The sequence below is a fragment of the Salvelinus alpinus genome, chromosome 23 (assembly GCF_045679555.1).
Source record: "Salvelinus alpinus chromosome 23, SLU_Salpinus.1, whole genome shotgun sequence".
In the NCBI taxonomy this organism is placed as follows: Eukaryota; Metazoa; Chordata; class Actinopteri; order Salmoniformes; family Salmonidae; genus Salvelinus; species Salvelinus alpinus.
In genome coordinates, this window is record NC_092108.1 from 23,369,610 (window position 1) to 23,387,440 (window position 17,831).

General features: G+C 42.2%; 3 protein-coding genes across 5 annotated transcripts; 1 reads left to right on the plus strand and 2 right to left on the minus strand.

The window, feature by feature from the left end:
- Positions 1–624: 624 nt before the first annotated feature.
- Positions 625–3,763, minus strand: LOC139550607 (ubiquitin-conjugating enzyme E2 variant 2). 2 transcript variants are annotated; one of them, XM_071361603.1, is made up of 4 exons: positions 3,609–3,763; positions 2,087–2,235; positions 1,620–1,745; positions 625–1,466 (listed from the first exon to the last, which is right to left on the minus strand). In XM_071361603.1, the coding sequence occupies exons 1-4, from the start codon at positions 3,661–3,663 to the stop codon at positions 1,320–1,322; spliced, it is 477 nt and encodes a 158-aa protein (XP_071217704.1). In that variant the 5' UTR covers positions 3,664–3,763; the 3' UTR covers positions 625–1,319. The 2 variants fall into 2 exon arrangements, with proteins under 2 accessions (XP_071217704.1, XP_071217703.1); XM_071361602.1 differs by having other exon boundaries at positions 2,066–2,235.
- Positions 3,764–4,177: 414 nt separating this feature from the next.
- LOC139550605 (DNA replication licensing factor mcm4-like) lies at positions 4,178–14,723 on the minus strand. Of its 2 annotated transcripts, none has more exons than XM_071361600.1 (17): positions 14,615–14,723; positions 13,928–14,034; positions 13,687–13,842; positions 13,153–13,316; positions 12,926–13,027; positions 12,691–12,786; positions 12,446–12,541; positions 12,048–12,186; positions 9,979–10,199; positions 8,686–8,806; positions 7,422–7,681; positions 6,678–7,043; positions 6,293–6,420; positions 5,680–5,887; positions 5,113–5,341; positions 4,648–4,781; positions 4,178–4,477 (listed from the first exon to the last, which is right to left on the minus strand). In XM_071361600.1, the coding sequence occupies exons 2-17, from the start codon at positions 13,989–13,991 to the stop codon at positions 4,385–4,387; spliced, it is 2,577 nt and encodes an 858-aa protein (XP_071217701.1). In that variant the 5' UTR covers positions 13,992–14,034; positions 14,615–14,723; the 3' UTR covers positions 4,178–4,384. The 2 variants fall into 2 exon arrangements, with proteins under 2 accessions (XP_071217701.1, XP_071217700.1); XM_071361599.1 differs by having other exon boundaries at positions 13,928–14,009; positions 14,615–14,721.
- A 1,402-nt stretch (positions 14,724–16,125) lies between these two features.
- LOC139550606 (CCAAT/enhancer-binding protein delta-like) lies at positions 16,126–17,680 on the plus strand. Its single transcript, XM_071361601.1, has one exon. It carries the CDS (start codon positions 16,387–16,389, stop codon positions 17,308–17,310), a length of 924 nt encoding a protein of 307 aa, XP_071217702.1. The 5' UTR covers positions 16,126–16,386; the 3' UTR covers positions 17,311–17,680.
- The last annotated feature ends 151 nt before the right edge of the window (positions 17,681–17,831 follow it).

A 17,831-nucleotide genomic window follows, 5' to 3' on the forward strand; every position in this document is an offset into this window, starting at 1 on the left:
CCATTACAGTCACCCCCGAGTCTAACGTCACACAATCCTCTGTAACATGAAAGCTGTACTGTACTGATACTGACCCTCTCCTGCAATCCAGAGTTCTGACAGACAGTATAGGAAAAAGGTGTTAAATAACTGTCCAAAATCATGAATTAATCAGTATTGTTAATCAGAATGGATTGCCTTTAACACATACAGCTCATAACTGTATGAAGAAGAAAAAGGGGCTCGTAAAAACTCAAGCTAACGGATAGTTTTATAATTATCTGATAATACAATAACTTGACTATGGCTTGGCAAATGGCTATTATACACTGTCCAAATGGCCTGACATCCCCCTTGTAATTGTTTAGGTGCCAATTGCCAGTGGTTAATCCCCGAACCCCACTTAAAGCATGAAAGCAAATGTCTTAAGGCTAACAAGTGCCAAACCATTCTATAAAGCATTCTATACAGCATCATAGATGGAGATAAAAAAGCTAGAAAATATATTGCTGATCTATGAGAATCGTTGATAGTCCAAGGCATTATTCAGAATGTATTCAATATAACTGCTGCTGTATAATCTTCATCTTCCACAGATATTTCATTATAGATCGAGTAAAAAGGAATCCAGTTTGCAACATACAGTATTTCTCAAGACAGTGATTTTAATGTCCGAGAAATCGCAATGTCATAAACTTGGCATTTTCTCAAGAAGTTAAATACAAGGGGTATTTTTTTCAGAACAGAACAGGCTTGACCATATGTTACGAGTCAAAGAGCTGCAGAACAGAAACATTATTGGAATCGTGTCAAAATCAGGTATACTTTTTTAAATCCTTCAAACCTTGTGACACTACTTCTGGCCTAAAGCCATATTTTAATCTTCATCTGCATGATATGTCAACATACCTCCTACATTTGACTAAATTACAACTTAAATGTGGCTTTTGGTCAACTATGTATTAGTTAAAGCATGCCATCATACACACATTTCAATTATTTATTTTAGTGACCTGCCATTCGAAACATAAATTGGTGCCATGCTTCTCTTGTAAAGCCAACTTGATACATCTCACGATCATAAAGCGAATGGTCACACTAACTTCAATAGAAGAGGAATAACTGTGTGCACTTGTGGTCTTAAAAACATAATTTCACTCGCAGTGGGGACATTCTAGAATGACCATAGGCTAACTAAAAGGAATGTCCAATCTTGCTCAGTCTAAATTCTTAAAATAGTAGAGTGAGAATCATCACATGATTGTGATGGCCTACACAATCATTTCTAGGAGAATAAGGTTTAAGACAATAGGGGTCAAAAGTAAACAATCCATGAACAATTAATTAATGTAGGTTTGTCCTTCTGGTGGTTGTGGAAGCTTCATATTCTCTTTGGACATCATTAGACGCCTTAACTCTTGAAGAACAACTTTAATGCTATAAGAGGTTTGCCATTTAGATAGAATTGGTATGTTACGTGTATCCACCTGAGAGAGAGAAGAGAGGCAAATTAGTGATCATCCTTTGATGAGCACTAGGCACTGGGTTTACCAAAAACATATGTACATTAATAATTATATATACATATTTAGACCTGTATAATTTGTAAGGGCATAAAATGTAAATGTGATGTTACTTACCATCCCATTGGAATTATTTATGCCATTCATGCTAATTTTTGTTACAAATCTAACAATTGGAGGTGATTCAGGATATTTAGGACCACATTCCACTTTCAGACTGTATATCCTGTTCTCATAATTAGTCTGGAAAACAAAACACAGAAACAAACATTGCTTGGTCCGGGTAATGGTGATGAGCTATGCTCATTACTGTGCCTGTCTAGACTTTCTGTTTAAAAAAAAGAAATAGCATTTTCAACAACAACATTTTGCCAAAGCGTGGTCTTAGAACACACAACTATTACATTTCCACTTCCTGGTGGGAATGGCACGGTGAGGTGCTTATGTTACAGAGGTAGTTTGGTAGTCAAACCTTGAGTGCGGTGTAACCTTGCCTGAGACTTTTGTTACTTTAGCTCAGCTGGCTAACACAGTCATGTGGCGCGCAGATGTCTCTTACTTACTCCTGCTGCGGTCACACTTACTCGTGCCGGTCCGATGATCATGCCTGTCCACCGTGTTAGCGTCATATCTTCATCATCTTCAAGGCCCCAGCTGACTGTCCCATCTCCAACACCTTTCTGACCCTCTTCAAGCTCTTCCAACAAGCGAAAATTACGTGGAACTTTAACTCCTGAAATAAAAACAAGACAAGATTTTAAAAACTAGAAGAGGCGATCCTGGGGAGGGTTTGTCCATGCTACCCTCAACTGTTCAGGCCACACAATATCATATCAAACTGCTCACTCAAGTTAAATGCAACAAATTCTTAGAACTTGCTATTTGCTTGTGGCTGAAAAAAGGCAACCAACTGTCACTATCCCTTGTGCTGTATGTCACTGGAATGAATACTTCCTTCTAATGGGTGATGTCAATGCAGGGTACCATTTCAACTGTACACTGATGGTAAAACATCAGTCTGACCTGGCATGATCTTCCCTATCTGAACCCATGAAAGTTCATAATTAAGAGATCATCCTAACAGTCATGAACCTTATCTATATGTAGCATATTGAACACTGGATAATTAGTGATGATGGCCTGGACTAACCTCATCCTACATGGATCCAGAGAGGGAATGATGAGATTCAAAGATGCATATGTGAGATTTTGAGTGGGTGTTGTGTTCTGGATCATTCTGTATGCCAGGGTGGAACCAGAGATATGGAACCCCCGTGCTTGGCTATGAAATTTATGGGATGCAGCCGTCATGATTCCTCAAAATCCACCAGTGCAATATCAGACCCGACATGGGCCAACTTCCTATATTCTTACAGGCGCAATACAAACAGCGAACTGAGAAAGGTCATGTGTTAATAAAAAGGGTTGCATAGTAAATGTGTGATATGACGTTTCCTTCAATTAATACGAAACTTTGGTCTGGCATGCATAATAAACTGCAGCAACTTCACGCTCCACGGCTAGTATATACAAATCTAGTTAGCTAGCTAGTACAACAGTTGCACGAGCGCTAAACTAAGTTAGCTTCCTCTCCTTGCTGCATGTGAGTAGCTAGCGAACTATTATGAAAACCAGTGGTCTCTTCTAAAATTATGCAAGTTCTGTTTGCTACTAACTAGCGAGCTAATTGTAAACATCTGCAACTTTATAACCAAAGCACCCAAGCTACCTACCTAACTACTGTAATGTTACTAGCTAAACGTAAATATATGCTACTGGTGGTAGGCTAGCTAAATTATCCTAATCCCAGCAAATCATTATGCCAGTTTGTGACCAACTTTGTATAGATAATGAAAATATAACATTCTGGTTTGGCTAAATTACAGAGTAGTGAATACACCACTGAATTTAGCTAACTAGCCTAGCTAGTTAATGTTAGCCACCACTCGATTGCTGGCTAGCATGCTGCAAGCATTTCAGACCCCAGGTTTATCTTCTAAACATTGTTTTCACATAAACAGCACATAGTATTTTTATATTCTATGACTCCAATTATATAAATAATACTTAAATCTTTACATATTTCCCAGAGTGAAGCAGACAAACCTGAGGAGGCCGCCATCTTCTTCAGCCAAATCCAGAAGCACACAAAAAGTGCCATAAACGAGGGGTGTGTCAGGTTAGGTGTCTGCAGAAAACTCTCTCACCGGTTCCTTCCTCGTATTCGACTATACACTACTAGATTCTGGACAATATTTTAAGATGCATGTGGCTGACAAGGTGATCAATAGCAGGAGGTGAGCATTACACAGCTACGAAATAAGCTTAAGAATAATGCTTTGAGTATATACAGGACCTTAGCTGGTACAGCCAGAAGAGGATGGACCACCCATAGACTAAATTTAGGGAGTTTTTGCTCGCTCTTTTTGGTCTATGCCGGGTAACTAACACCCGACTGCTAAGAAAGGTCTTTATAAAATGATATACAGTATTCCAAAGTGCAAACTACCGGTCACCATGGCACACCTTGTCAGAATTGTGCATTGTAGCACTGGCATGTTTCATCAGCATTCATCCATGATTAAAACTGAGTCACCCTTCTCTGTTGGTCCAATGTTCATTTAAATATTATAGACAAGTCAATTTTAAAAAATTATAAAGAAACCCTCAAAACATACAAAAGCATATATTTATTGCACACCATAATAACATCTGAGACACAAAGCACTACCAGGAATCACAAAGCATACAATGCTAGCCATCAACACAGTCAAACATTCTTTACACACCAGTATTCAGTACAGAGAGAAAGCTGTTGCTACAGGGAAATACGTGTGAATTCAATGACTGTACAAGGAAAGAATGGAGATGCGTGTGTTTCTTTACAGGAGGCGAACAGTCTTTCCAGTGACGGTCAGATAGTCTTCATCCGCCAGGGCACGCAGAGCCTCTTCAAACATGTCCTTCGTTATTGCCTGAAAAAAAGATAAATAATTGGGGTGAAAACACAAGGGTCAGATATACACCATATTCAGAAGATATGCCTGCCATCCAATTAAAATACATATCTAAATATAGTTTAAGGGTTTTCCTGTATAGTTAGTTCTCATCAATAGGAAAAGCAGAGCTGGTAGGTACTACATACGGCTTCAGACTGTCCTCTGAGGTCATCAAACAGCTGCTGGTATTTCATTGCAGGGGTCTTTCCCCTGGACTGGATAATTTTTTTCAGAGCCTGGGCCACTTCCTCCTTACGCTTACGTGCCGTGGCACTCATTCCTGGATTGAGTAAAAACAAGACAGGTTAATACTTGCTCCACAATACACATTTTTTAAAGATACTGACTAAGGTTGGGTTTGCATAGTCAACCAATTCTAAACATTAAACATGGCATGGCAGACAGGAATTTGAAGAGCTGTCATAGTACATGACCAGGAACTACACAGACATTTTAGTCATTTAGCAGAGCGACTTACAATTAGTGCTTTCATCTTAAGATAGCTCGGTGAGACAACATCACAAATCGTATCAAGTCAATTTTCCCTTAAATTATTTATCAGCAGTCAGTGCTAGTGGAAAAAGTGTTGTTTTAGACAAAGGCTTCCATACCAGTTGTGAGAATGGAGATGTCTACGAAGCCAGTCCTGGGGTCTGTAGCAGACTGCTTGAGGGCCTCACGGTGTAGTCTCTTGGCCTCCTCCACGTCGACTGTCTCCACCTTGTCAGAGAAGCGCACCTTGGCATGGGCCTCGGCCAGTCGGATCAGAGACTCCAGCTGCCTGGGGTAGGCAGACACCATCCCCCGCCCGCTGCCGATCTTCCTCATGTCCACATAGGCCTGGGAGAGAGAAAGATACCCATACAGTCAATCCAATTTCTTCATAAAGTCCTTTTACACTTTTGAATGCTCTCGCATGATATTTTAGTGCAATGTTTTGACCAGAAGGTCTTTGTCTGGCCTAAACCTGGAACCAGCACTTTCACACAACTCGGGGCCAGAATCAAATATTTTCCTCCAGCAGCCAGTGGATGGATGACATTTGTTTACTAGCCAGTCACTCAATACTTTTTTTACCCGCATTTATCTGGTGGCATGGTGCTAATGTCAGGCCCTGAAGTTACATCTACATCACAACCACTTTTCATTTGGAGCATTTTATTTAAATTATATCGTACTTCAATGAGTGCCTGGCTGGCTTCTTCGTTCAGTCTGGGGTTGATGTAAGTGCGAGCGTATGCAATGTAGTCCTTCAGCACTGCCATGTCCAGGAACTCTTCCTCGATCTGCTCCTCGCTCTGGTAGTAGAGCGCCACCAGGTGGTGAGCCAGGCGACGGTCGTACGCCTCGTCTTGAGGATCCAGCATCAGGAAGATCAGATCAAATCTGTAGCGAAGAAAATGGCATTTTGATTATATATATATAATGTTTAATAGCTAACATACTTAAACCTTATTGATTTACAACAGTTCATAAGAGCGTTGAGCCAGTAACCGAAAGGTCGCCAGTTTGAATCCCTGAGCCGACTAAGTAAAAAGTATGTTGATGGGCCCTTGAGCAAGGCACTTAACCCTAATTGCTCCTGTAAGTCGCTGTGGATAAGAGCATCTGCTAAATTACTAAAATGTAAATTATATGCATGTTGTGAGTGCAACATTTACCTATGCCAACAAGGCTCAGTTGTTTGAGGTTCAGTGGCCGTGAGTGAAGCGACCCAAATAGGATATTATTGACAATCAACACCATATATCAACAGTGTTCAGTGCTGTTAAGCTATCGGATAATATTTACCTTGACAGCAGTGTGTGAGGGAGCTGGATGTTCTCGATGGTCGTCTTCTTGGGGTTCCACTGAGACTCCACGGGATTGGCTGCTGCCAGGACGGAGGTGCGAGCATTGAGCTGGCAAATAATTCCAGCCTGTAAAAAGAGAAGAGCTTTGTGAGAAACTAGCCTGTCGTTCACCGTTACTAACAATCTATCAAAACAGAAACAAAATCAGAATGCTTCTACAGTAGTAAAACGATTTAATCATTCTGTTAGCAACACCACATTCAACACATAAAAATTTAACAGAGGCCTATACGTTTCTCAGAAGTGCACTGGTCATTAGGACTAGTCCTGAGCATTGCGCTGAAACTTCAGTCTCAACTTGTTTTGTCCTTTTCTAAACCCACCTTGGCAATGGAGAGAGTCTGCTGCTCCATGACCTCATGCAGCACAGAGCGTGTGCTGTCGCTCATCTTGTCAAACTCATCAATACAGCATATCCCGTTATCACTGAGCACCAGGGCTCCGGTCTGCAGTACAAGCTGCTTTGTCTCTGGGTCCTTCATCACGTAGGCTGTGAGGCCCACGGCGCTGGAGCCCTTCCCAGACGTGTACTGACCGCGGGGCACCAGGTTGAACACATACTGCAGCAGCTGGGACTTGGAGGTACCGGGGTCTCCACAGAGCAGGATGTTTACCTCGGCACGGAAGTTACCGCGGCCTGTCTGGCTGAAGTCTTTACGGGTGCCCCCGAACAGCTGGAGAAGAATACCCTGTGGAAGAGAAAGTTTGTCCTGGTCATGACTTTAATTAAAATCTAAACGCAGGCAAAATCAAACAATTGCTGCAGTAAAATGCCCTGGGAAAAGAATTACAAACTTTATAGTACTGTTCATGGATGTTGAATAAAAGCAAAATCCACTAATATGAAAGACTGCAGTTACACATCCCTGGCAGCAGAGGACGCCACACTGCTATGGTCATCTGAAGGGATCGATGGGACAGTTGTCCTGTGGCGAGTTTCCCAAAAGCATTGTCGCACAAACATCTTATAACCACAGCAAGCAATGTAGAAAATATGATCTTAGAGCTGCAATGTTGCTTCTGGGAAACTCATCCTTGACTGATAGTTGATAACCATCCCCACTGACCTTCTTGATATCCTCTTGTTCGTAGATGCTGGGGGCCAGGGCGGAGGAAAGACGCTCGTACACGTCTGGTTTGGCGGCCAGCTCCTTCAGTGTCTGGACACGCTCCTCAGTGAAAAGCTTCTGGTCTGAATCCTCATCCAGTCCGTGAAGGCGCTTCTCGTCCGTCTTACGGAAGTGGATGACGTCGATGTGGGTCTTGTACACCGACTTCACAGTGCTCTGGCGAGGGTTCTCACGCATAGGAACCGCTCTGTAGATACCTGTTGTGGAGATCAGTTTAGTAATGACGATAGTCATTTTCTGTTTACCATCAAATGTCACGTTACAGTGATGTACGCGCATCCTGACATCAAAAAGCTCCGCAGAAGGATAGCTAACACTGTTGTTGGGAGTATCATGACCTTGACAAACTGAGTGAGCGATCACCATAAAAACACACAAGGCTGATGGCTATAGCCATGTTCAACAAGTATATTATTCATCTGGCTTTATCTAGCTCTATTTGGGATATATTACCCTGCCCTCGCTGGCTTGCTAGGTAATCAATCCTCTGATGACATCTGCAATATTGTAGATAAACACGTAATCAAATGGTTGTTTAACTTGCACAAGCTGCATTTTATGTTGCACGTGATCATATCCACTGCTGGGTAAACAAAGATGTTTCTGATGAACTGCGCGCGCAACTTTTCATGATGTCGACAGAAAATGGGTCTATAGGACCAAACTACAGTAAGTCACAGCAGCAGTATGCATGACTAGGGCCAATAGCTTTACCTGACACGTGACTGGACTAGGAAAACTAGGCCCATGGTTATAGGCTTTAAAAGGGCAATCTGCAGTTGAATCAATAAAGTGACCACCCCGCCTCTGTTTTGGTATAAAAAAAAGCTCAGGGATGGACCTAGAGAAATGTAACCATCCAAGATATCAAAATGATAGCTTTATTTGGAGTTTTTTCAGTGTATACAAAGATTGAAGTAAAAAAAGTTTATATTTTGGTTTCTGGCAGTTAAACTAAGCTCATGAGGCACTTAAGTTATATCCCTCAAAAATCAATGAGTATATATAATTAATTTACAATCAAAAAAATTGGTGGAGCAACTGCGGATGGCCCCTTTAACTAGAGCAGAGTCTTTCTTGGTCAGATCACATGGAAAGTTAAAACTCTTAGCCCTTCATAGCCTGTGTGACCAGATCACCAACAGCAAAGCTATACAGCCATCGGTTCACAGCTATTTCTTTTGCAGGTCAAACAGCTCACCAGTGATGTTGATGCGGTCTCCTGGCTGTACTTTGTCGACCAGGTCGTTGTGAGCGTACACTATGGTGGTGTGAGGGGTCTGCCCAGCAGGCATGTCATCAGGAGACTCCTGAACTTTGACCTGAAAAAGAGCGAGGAGAAAATTAATCAGTGAGAAAAAAGGAGCTCTGCTTCTTTAGTTGTGGCAGGGAACACACTAGTATTGTATTTGTGAACTAACCCAGGAAGATAAGCTCTAATGGGTAACTAAACCATTATCTCATCAGTTCTGTTCAGCAGCATATCTTCCATTGAAAGTAAGCAGACTGTCGTACAGTATAAAGTCATCCATCCCCTCTCCTTGGTAGAGGTATTCAAGGATCCACCTGTACCCGAATAGCTGAGACCCGAGCGGGTCCGGATCCAGAATTCTAAATAATGTCAAAGGTCTGGGTTGGATCTGATTGTCACGGGTATGTGTAACTTTAACTGACTTGCCTGGAAGGACCCGTACACAGCTGAACAAGACTGCAGCAGTAGAGAGAGAGAAATTGTATACATTTATGCTGCTGCTCTTTTCACAATAGTGGCGCGTGTAACTTGTTGTTGGACAATCATTAGTCAAAGCGGCAATAGGCTACAAATCATGTCACGTGCCAAATACAACAGGTGTAGACCTTACTGTGAAATGCTTACTTACAAGCCCTTTAACCAACTATGCAGTTCAAGAAATAGTTAAGAAAATATTTACTAAATAAATGAAAGTAAAAAATTAAATAACAATAACAAGGCTATATACAGGGGGTGCTGGTACTGAGTCAATGTGCGGGGGTACATTTTACCTCCGCATGTGGCAAAAGTTATGAGATATCTAATAAATGGAAGATGGAATTAAAATGACGGAATTCAAAGTGAAAAGTTAGTACAGGCTAACAGGCTGCTACTTAATATTTTGAATGGAGTGGTTTGTTATTTGTGTAGGACGAGAAAACGCATGCCTCGATTGGCCTAGCTAGCTTCTCCTGGTTTGATGCAGTCAAGACAGATACTACGTAATCATATTGGATGATAAATAACCTAGCTATGGGCAGATATTAGTCTACTGTAGCACGAGTCGGCTTGGTTGGTTGTCGTCTCTCCCACGCGTCACTTGCTCACATTCACAGTAGCCTACACACACAGCACGGCCCCTGGATCGACCAGGTCTATACGGAACGGCTCTAGTTGCAGATGGTGCAGTAGTTCATGTATTGGTGTCTTGTCCTATTATAAAAAAACAACTACTGGTGCCTTCTTCCTCTCCCCATAGCTCACCATCTGTTTGTCGGAGAAGGCAGAGCGGTTGTGGATGAGGGCCAGGCTGTGGGTGGTGTTGCAGTTGCGGCACACGGCAGGTTCTGCGATGCGGCCGCGGTCCACCTCCACACGGGTAGAGAAGGCACACACCTGGCACTGGAAGAAGGCCTCCTGCATCTCTGGGATCAGCTGGGAGGTCCTGATCACCATGCCGCTGATGGTGATCATCTGATCAATGTCTGGGAGGAGAGCGACAGCGAGGCAAGATTGTATTAAAAACTAATCATTAAGCACCAGACCTGGGTTCAAATAGATATTTAGTCCCAAAAGTGCAAACCATTTGGCACTCTAGGCCGCATGATCAAGTGCTTGAAATTGAAAGAAAACAAATACATGATTCACTCTTCATATGATTGTGCAACAGATCTGCATGGGTTGTTCAGGGAAGCTAGACATCCATAATATGACATAGCCTAAAAAAGGGGTCTCCAACAGCTAGATCTTTTCCCCACGTTGTTACGTTACAGCCTTAATCTAAAATTGAATAAATTGGGGGGTTTTCTCATCAATCTACACACAATACCCCATAATGACAAAGCAAAACCAGGTATTTATACATTTTGGCAAACTAATAAAAATATAAAACTGAAATATCACATTTACATAAGTATTTCAGAACCTTAACTCAGTACATTGTTGAAGCACCTTTGGTAGAGATTACAGTCTCGGGTCTTCTTGGGTATGACGCTACAAGCTTGGCACACCTGTATGTGGGGAGTTTCTCCAATTCTTCTCTGCTGATCATCTCAAGCTCTGTCATGTTGAATGGGGAGCGTCACTGCACAGCTATTTTCAGGTATCTCCAGAGATGTTCGATCAGGTTCAAGTTCAGGCTCTGGCTGGGTCACTCAAGAACATTCAGAGACTTGTCCCAAAGCCACTCCTGCATTGTCTTGGCTGTGTGCTAAGGGTCGTTGTCCTGTTGGAAGGTGAACCTTCGCCCCAGTCTGAGGTCCTGAGCTCTCTGGCACAGGTTTTCATCTAGAATCTATCAGTACTTTGCACCGTTCATCTTTCCCTCGATCCTGACTAGTCTCCCAGTCCCTGCCACTGAAAAAGATCCCCACAGCATGCTGCTGCCACCACCATGCTTCACCATAGGAATGGTGCCAGTTTTCCTCCAGCATTCAGAACAAAGAGTTCAATCTTGGTTTCATCAAACCAGAAAATCTTGTTTCTCATGGTCTGAGACTCCAAGCGGGCTGTCATGTGCCTTTTACTTAGGAGTGGCTTCCGTCTGGCCACTCTACCATAAAGGCCTGATTGGTGGAGTGCTGCAGAGATGGTTGTCCTTCTGAAAGGTTCTCCCATTTCCACAGAGGAACTATGTCAGAGTGACCATTGGGTTCTTGGTCACATCCCTGACCAAGGCCCTTCTTCCCCGATTGCTCAGTTTGGCTGGGCGGCCAGCTCTAAAAACAGTCTTGGTGGTTCTAAACTTCTTCCATTTAACAATGATGGAGGCCACTGTGTTCTTGGGGACCTTCAATGTTGCAGACATTTTTTGGTCCCCTTCCCCAGATCTGTGCCTCGACACAATCCTGTCTCGGAGCTCTACGGACAATTCCTTCCACCGCATGGCTTATTTTTTGCTTTGACATGCATTGTCAACTGTGGGACCTTACATAGACAGGTGTGTGTGCCTTTCCAAATCATGTCCAATCAATTGAATTTACTACAGGTGGACTCCAATCAAGTTGTAGAAACATCAAGGATGATCAATGGAAACAGGAGCTCAATATCGAGTCTCATCGCAAAGGGCCTGAATACTTATGTAAGGTGTTTATGCTCAGACCATCCATTTTAGTTGTTTGTCTATGAATAATGGTAATATTTAGAGTAAAATCCCAAACCCATTTATTTTACCAGCTATATTGACAGCTATATTGACAGAAAACACAGCTTGTACACCAAAGAATGTGCCTATTTGAAAGCTATTTTTAAAAAGACACAGTAGCTCTCAACAATTTTTTTTTTGTAGCTCTCATGCTAAAAAAAGGTTGGAGACCCCTGGTCAAGACTATTACCTTCAGGGTTCAGGCTCCTCATGTTCCTGGTCTTCAGGGCGTTGTACGGCCGCACCTGGATCTGGTGTTCCAAGATGGAGTCTGGGAAACGCTCGAAGAACAGCTCGTTGACGGCCATGTCAAATGTAGGTATGACTTCCTGTGATATAGATTTAGGAGAAACGTTATGAATCACCATTTATATTGGTATGCCCACATCATTAAACATATTGTATCTCTATGGGCAGGCTTATGGTAATAAATGGCAGATAAATAATGAAAACCGCCTGTGCTTGCTGTCACAATTGGATTTAATACGGTCATAAGGGATTTTTTTTAAACTTTGCATTCATAGCTCACTATCCTCCATTAATATTAATGTGCAAGACTATCTGGTACATGTACGCATGTGTATTTACCTGGGGGTAGGAGATGAGCTGCCTGTACAGGTCTGCATCAAAGGACTGCACATGGCTGCAGTTGACATTCAGCACAGGCTCACCAATCACACTGATCTAGAGGGACAACAGAAAAAGAAAATTAACATCACTGCAAAATTACAAGCAAAATGTTGCATTACTTTTCTCAAGAAAACCAAATACAAGATGAACTAGAGGTAAATGGTTGATCACTGTTATGGTGTCACACAGATGGGAGACCCTACCTCCTCCAGCTTCTGCATGTAGAGAGGCTCATTTAGGTCCAAACCAGCATTCTCATCCTCATTAGAAGTGGGGTCAATGAACCTCTGCAGGAATCTCTGTAGGAAAATGTACAATAAAAGCATTCAGATAACTAGCTTCTATCGATCTAAATAGATTTAACTAAACTTTTCTTTATCAATTACATTTTCATTATTTATTTTTCTACACCAATGAAGGCACACTTAACTTCCATACCTGAAACTTCTCCTTGCAAGTTCCCACGTTGACATCAGTGCCCCAGATAACCAGCTTCTGTCCCGCTGCCTGCTCACTGGCTACTGCACCATCTTCTCTTGGCTGGTGGAGTAGAAAATGTCCTAAACGGTTAGAGATTTGCTAATGGTATCATTCTATATCTATGTAGCATTAGCAGTTATAGAATTCCTGACTATCATTCTCCATATAGGAGTTTCCCTACTCACCGGCTCGGTGTGGAGGTCCACCTGGGGGGCCTTCCTGACAGAGCCCAGGTCAGGGCGCTGTCTGACTGGGGTGCCACGCACGCCACTGCGGGGGGTCCCCTCCACCCTGGAGCTAGGAGTCCCGTACATCAGAGGGGAGCTCATGTCCACCTCACTGGGGAGAACTGGGGAGAAGAAGATAGGACATTGACATGACATTCAGAGTGATATCCTAGGGTCAGCATCTCAGTTCTTTCAAGTACAGTTCCAGTTTATTTTTTGCAGTTGTTGCACAAATGATCTGGGCCCGTATCCACAAAGCATATCAGAGTAGGAGTGCTGATCTAGGATCTTTCCATATAAAACTGATCCTAGATCAGCACTCCTATTCTGAGACACTTTGTGGATAAGGGCCCAGATGTCACAAAGCCAGGAGAAGTGTTTCCGTACCAGAAATGGCAATACAGCAGAAAAAAATACAAATTGTAACTGCAAAAAGGGCTCTCAAATAGCATCCAGCAGCATTCTGTGTGTCAATGATGGTAAGGCAGTTACCTGAACGGCGTGGGCTGGAGAACAGAGAGGTGTCATGGACTGCAGGGCTGGCAATATCTGTAGCTGGAGATGTGGGCATGGCTGGCAGATCCATGTTGGATGAGTCCTGACCTCGTCGCCGCTGGGAAGGAGGAGAGACCAGGCCATCACTGCTGGCTACAGACAGAAAAAATACATATCCAAGTCAACAATCAACATAACTCTAAATATGACTCAGATAACCTGTTTCTGTACAACTTACGAGTGACTGGAATGTCATCCCTACTGCGCTTGCTTCCACCGGGAGTTGATGTTGGTGAAGACATCCTGAATGATCACAGGTCCTAGATATAAAATCTGGTTGATTAGCTAAAACAGTCAAAAACAAAAAAGTGAAATACATGCATGCGTAATTGACTTTTACAAAAACATTATGCAGCCAGCATGTAACATAGCTGAGTTGAGCTACAGTTAGATAATAATAACAACGCCAGGCTAGTTGTTGGTACTTGCATCCTTTTGACATGTGCAATGAAAGTGAAACAATGCATACTAGCCAGCTAACTAACAACATTAGCTAGCTAGCTAGCTAGATGAGTAGTTTACTAGAAACTTCCGAAAAACTTGTAAACTATAAAGAAAATATTTATTCTAAATCCTAAACTAACTACTTCCTCTAAATTAAGCATCATCATCCTAATCATGTTGAATAAAATAACATAATGGCTGGCATGTTCAAGACAACTGTAAACAGTAGCTAGCTAACGTTATAGCGTGCAAGACACTAACTTAGCCGAGGAAACCCAGTAGATTACTGAGTGACTTTACTTTAACTCCCAAACACATATAGGTAATCTGAATTCGCTTTAATAACATAAAAGATTCAATACGAAATGACCCATATCGTTAATTGATCTTCTGATACTATAGAAATATCTTACAATCTTACCTTCTGTAGGATGTATCTATGTCGTGCGGCTGCAATGAATTTGGCGCGAAATTGTGGTTGACACGTAATATTCCCGGGAAACTTTGCACCAATAGCAAAGCAAAACTACTTGAGCGCTAACCATTAGCACTTGCACATCGAGGGGGTTCAGGTGTCAATGTCTTAGATCAGTAAATACGGTTGTTAAAATTTTTCATGAAGTACATTAATAATTGTATTTGTTGTAGCCTTTAATTCTTATTTTCAGTACTAGACCCATTCTTTTCACTGCAATAACTGTGTGTGTACCTAAAATGGCTGGGTAATCACCCCTTCTGATTTCGTTTAGCCCTACATATATTCCACTCAGGGGCCATAGTGTCAATGTTTGCCAGAAGGTTGCATTTGTGCCACTAGAAATATCTATGTGTTCTGAATATCATCACTGGAAAAATACCGAATGCATATCCGTGGGAACACATCAAACATGCAGAATTGCTCTTATAAGTAATGACTGCATTCCCTGCTATATAGTAATATATATATAAAATAAATTAATAATAATTTCCAGGGTCATCATGGACATTGAATTTCATTCACGTAGATAACTGCGTATATTGAACAGCAATTGTTTAACACCAAATGTGTGATTACAAATATACTGAACAAAAATATAAACGTAACATGCAACAATTCCAATGATTTCGATGAGTTACAGTTCATAGAAGGAAATCAATCAATTGAAATAAAATAATTAGGCCATAATCTATGGATTTCACATGACTGGGCAGGGGTGCAGCCGTGGTTGGGTTTGGGAGAGCATAGGTCCACCCACTTGGAAACAAGGACCGACCCATTTTTTCCCATAAAAGGGCTTTATTACAGACAGAAATACTCCTCAGCATGACCTCGAACCTCACTTCTCTGTTTACAGGTGATTGATGCCCGTAGACCCTTTTCAGTACGCTACACACTGACGTCACGCGAGACTCTTGGCTGCAGTAAGAAAGCCATCTCCAAATGTTTTTTTGTAAAATAATTATTTTGGATGCAGCAGTTGTTATCTAGAATGCTTATGCTCATTGGCATAAACTAGCAAAAGTTAGCCAAAGCGCCATTTTACTGGTTGAAGTTGAAGTGTTTTTTAAGCATAATGCAGTTGATTTGCAATTATGACACACACATTATATTAAGCAGGACATTCATACGAGCCTTTAACATCCAATTATAATCCAAAAGTAGTGTGAAATGCACTAATAAACAACATGTAAATAGAGGCTTTTTTGCTGGCGTTCTATAAGAACTCCCCCGTGTTCTGCCACCAACTTGCCCGCATCGCCCTCTTGCGGTAAAGTTTGCAAATACAAAAGGGTCTATAAACTGGCTTGGTATACGCAGCATGAAATGATGCACTTGTAAATCAATACACTCGTAGTAAAGAGGGTGGCGTAGTAAAGAGGCGACCACGTGATTCAAACTCAACTCTACTGGCTTGTCAAAGGGGGAGTTAAACCTTTGACGTAAGCAGGGGAAAGTACAAAATACACTCCGCGAAATACAGACGCTTCAGAGAAGATAGAAACAGGTCATAACCTACAGTGACTATACAGCCACTATTTTAGGATAAACCTAAACACCACTTGAAAGAAGCAACGGTGTGGAAAATAAAAAGAAGCTCCATTAATACAGAGTGAGCGTGATACATTGTTGCATTGTATCAAACTTGTTCCAACTACTTGACTACTAACGAAATATATTGACGTCCGATCCCACGAGGGCAGAAAGCAGAGTTCATGTGCGACATATACAGCCTGGATTCTCAGTGCGTGTCTTCACAATGCAACATGAGTTGGGCGGTGGAGCCTATCAACTTCTACGACAATAAACTGAGCAGCGGTCTCCAGGGGATCTGTAAACCCGGTAGAGGTGATCATGGCACGGGCGAGGAAAGCACCATGGCCGAGCTAAGTACAGCCCCTGCAATGTACAACGACGAGAGTGCCATCGACTTCAGCTCCTACATCGAGTCGATGACAGCAGTGCCACACCTGGAACTCTGCAACGATGAACTTTTCCTTGACTTATTCAACACTGTGAAGCAAGAAAAGACCGACTTCTGCATGTCAGCCTCGACTACATCGTCCAGCAACATGCAACATATGTCAAGTTGTTCAACCAACGCATACGCATTTGGAAGCCAAAAAGAGTTCGAGAGGAAGCCCAAGGGGGGATTTGACAAGGGGGCCTTCAGCGCACCGATCAAGCAGGAATCGGACTGGAGCGACAGTGACATGTCCTCGTCGTTACCTTCCCAGATAGAAACCTGCGAAAAGACCTCCGTGAGCCGTCTCATGGGACAACCAACTCCGCCAACAACCCCAGAGCCCATCTCAAGCCACTCCAGTGTCAGCTCAACCCAGTCCTCTCCTCGAAAGGTCGGCAAGGACAGAGGGAAAAAGAATGTTGACAGGTACAGTCATGAGTACCGCCAGAGACGCGAGAGGAATAACGTTGCGGTGAGGAAAAGCAGGGACAAGGCAAAGCAACGCAACGTGGAAATGCAGCAAAATATGCTTGAACTGGGTTCAGAGAATGACAGATTACACAAAACCATCGATCAGCTAAACCGTGAGCTCACTGGGCTGAGGGATTTCTTCAAGCAGCTTCCCAATCACAATTCCTCGTTTGTGGGGACCACGGGTGGGGACATTCGGTGACAAATGGTCACTTTCTAATGAACTGAACTGAACTTTTGAAATACATACCTCAACAGACTTTTATTACCATCTGTGTAACAGATGCATTACAAACAAGCGTACATTTATGGCACTGGAAATGTACTGGAAACTGGAGGCCTACTTCCATGTTGCTGCCATAATCGTTTTTGGGAAAAATGTTTTTGTATATTAAATTATTTTACCACTTCATTTACATATTGTTATAGCAGATATGATACATGTTTTTATAATTCCAAACTTTGTATAAGAGCCAGAGCATGCTCACATTTTTATATAGTTTGTATAAAAAACTTGAAATGTTTGTCTATATGGAATCTCTAATAAAAGGGCTGAAAAGTCATACAAATCATCTGGTCTATGTGTGTGTTTGGGATGCATAGATTATTAATACACATCAGTGATTAGAAATAACTTGGAATGGTTAAAGTGGGTTTTATTTGGATCTGGTGGTGCCAAGAATCTACCTCAGTTGGAGTTGGGCCACCTCTGTAGAATGACAT

Coding starts and splice junctions, on each gene's coding strand:
- LOC139550607 (XM_071361602.1), bottom strand. CDS start 3,663: ATGGCACTTTTTGTGTGCTTCTGGATTTGGCTGAAGAAGATGGCGGCC. Junction 1,746..2,065: donor TAAGTGTGACCGCAGCAGGA/GTAAGTAAGAGA, acceptor TTTGTTTTCCAG/ACTAATTATGAGAACAGGAT. Junction 1,467..1,619: donor TAAATAATTCCAATGGGATG/GTAAGTAACATC, acceptor TCTCTCTCTCAG/GTGGATACACGTAACATACC.
- LOC139550605 (XM_071361600.1), bottom strand. CDS start 13,991: ATGTCTTCACCAACATCAACTCCCGGTGGAAGCAAGCGCAGTAGGGAT. Junction 12,787..12,925: donor CTTGCAAGGAGAAGTTTCAG/GTATGGAAGTTA, acceptor ATTTTCCTACAG/AGATTCCTGCAGAGGTTCAT. Junction 6,421..6,677: donor AGACTCTCTCCATTGCCAAG/GTGGGTTTAGAA, acceptor CTCTTTTTACAG/GCTGGAATTATTTGCCAGCT.
- LOC139550606 (XM_071361601.1), top strand. CDS start 16,387: ATGTGCGACATATACAGCCTGGATTCTCAGTGCGTGTCTTCACAATGC.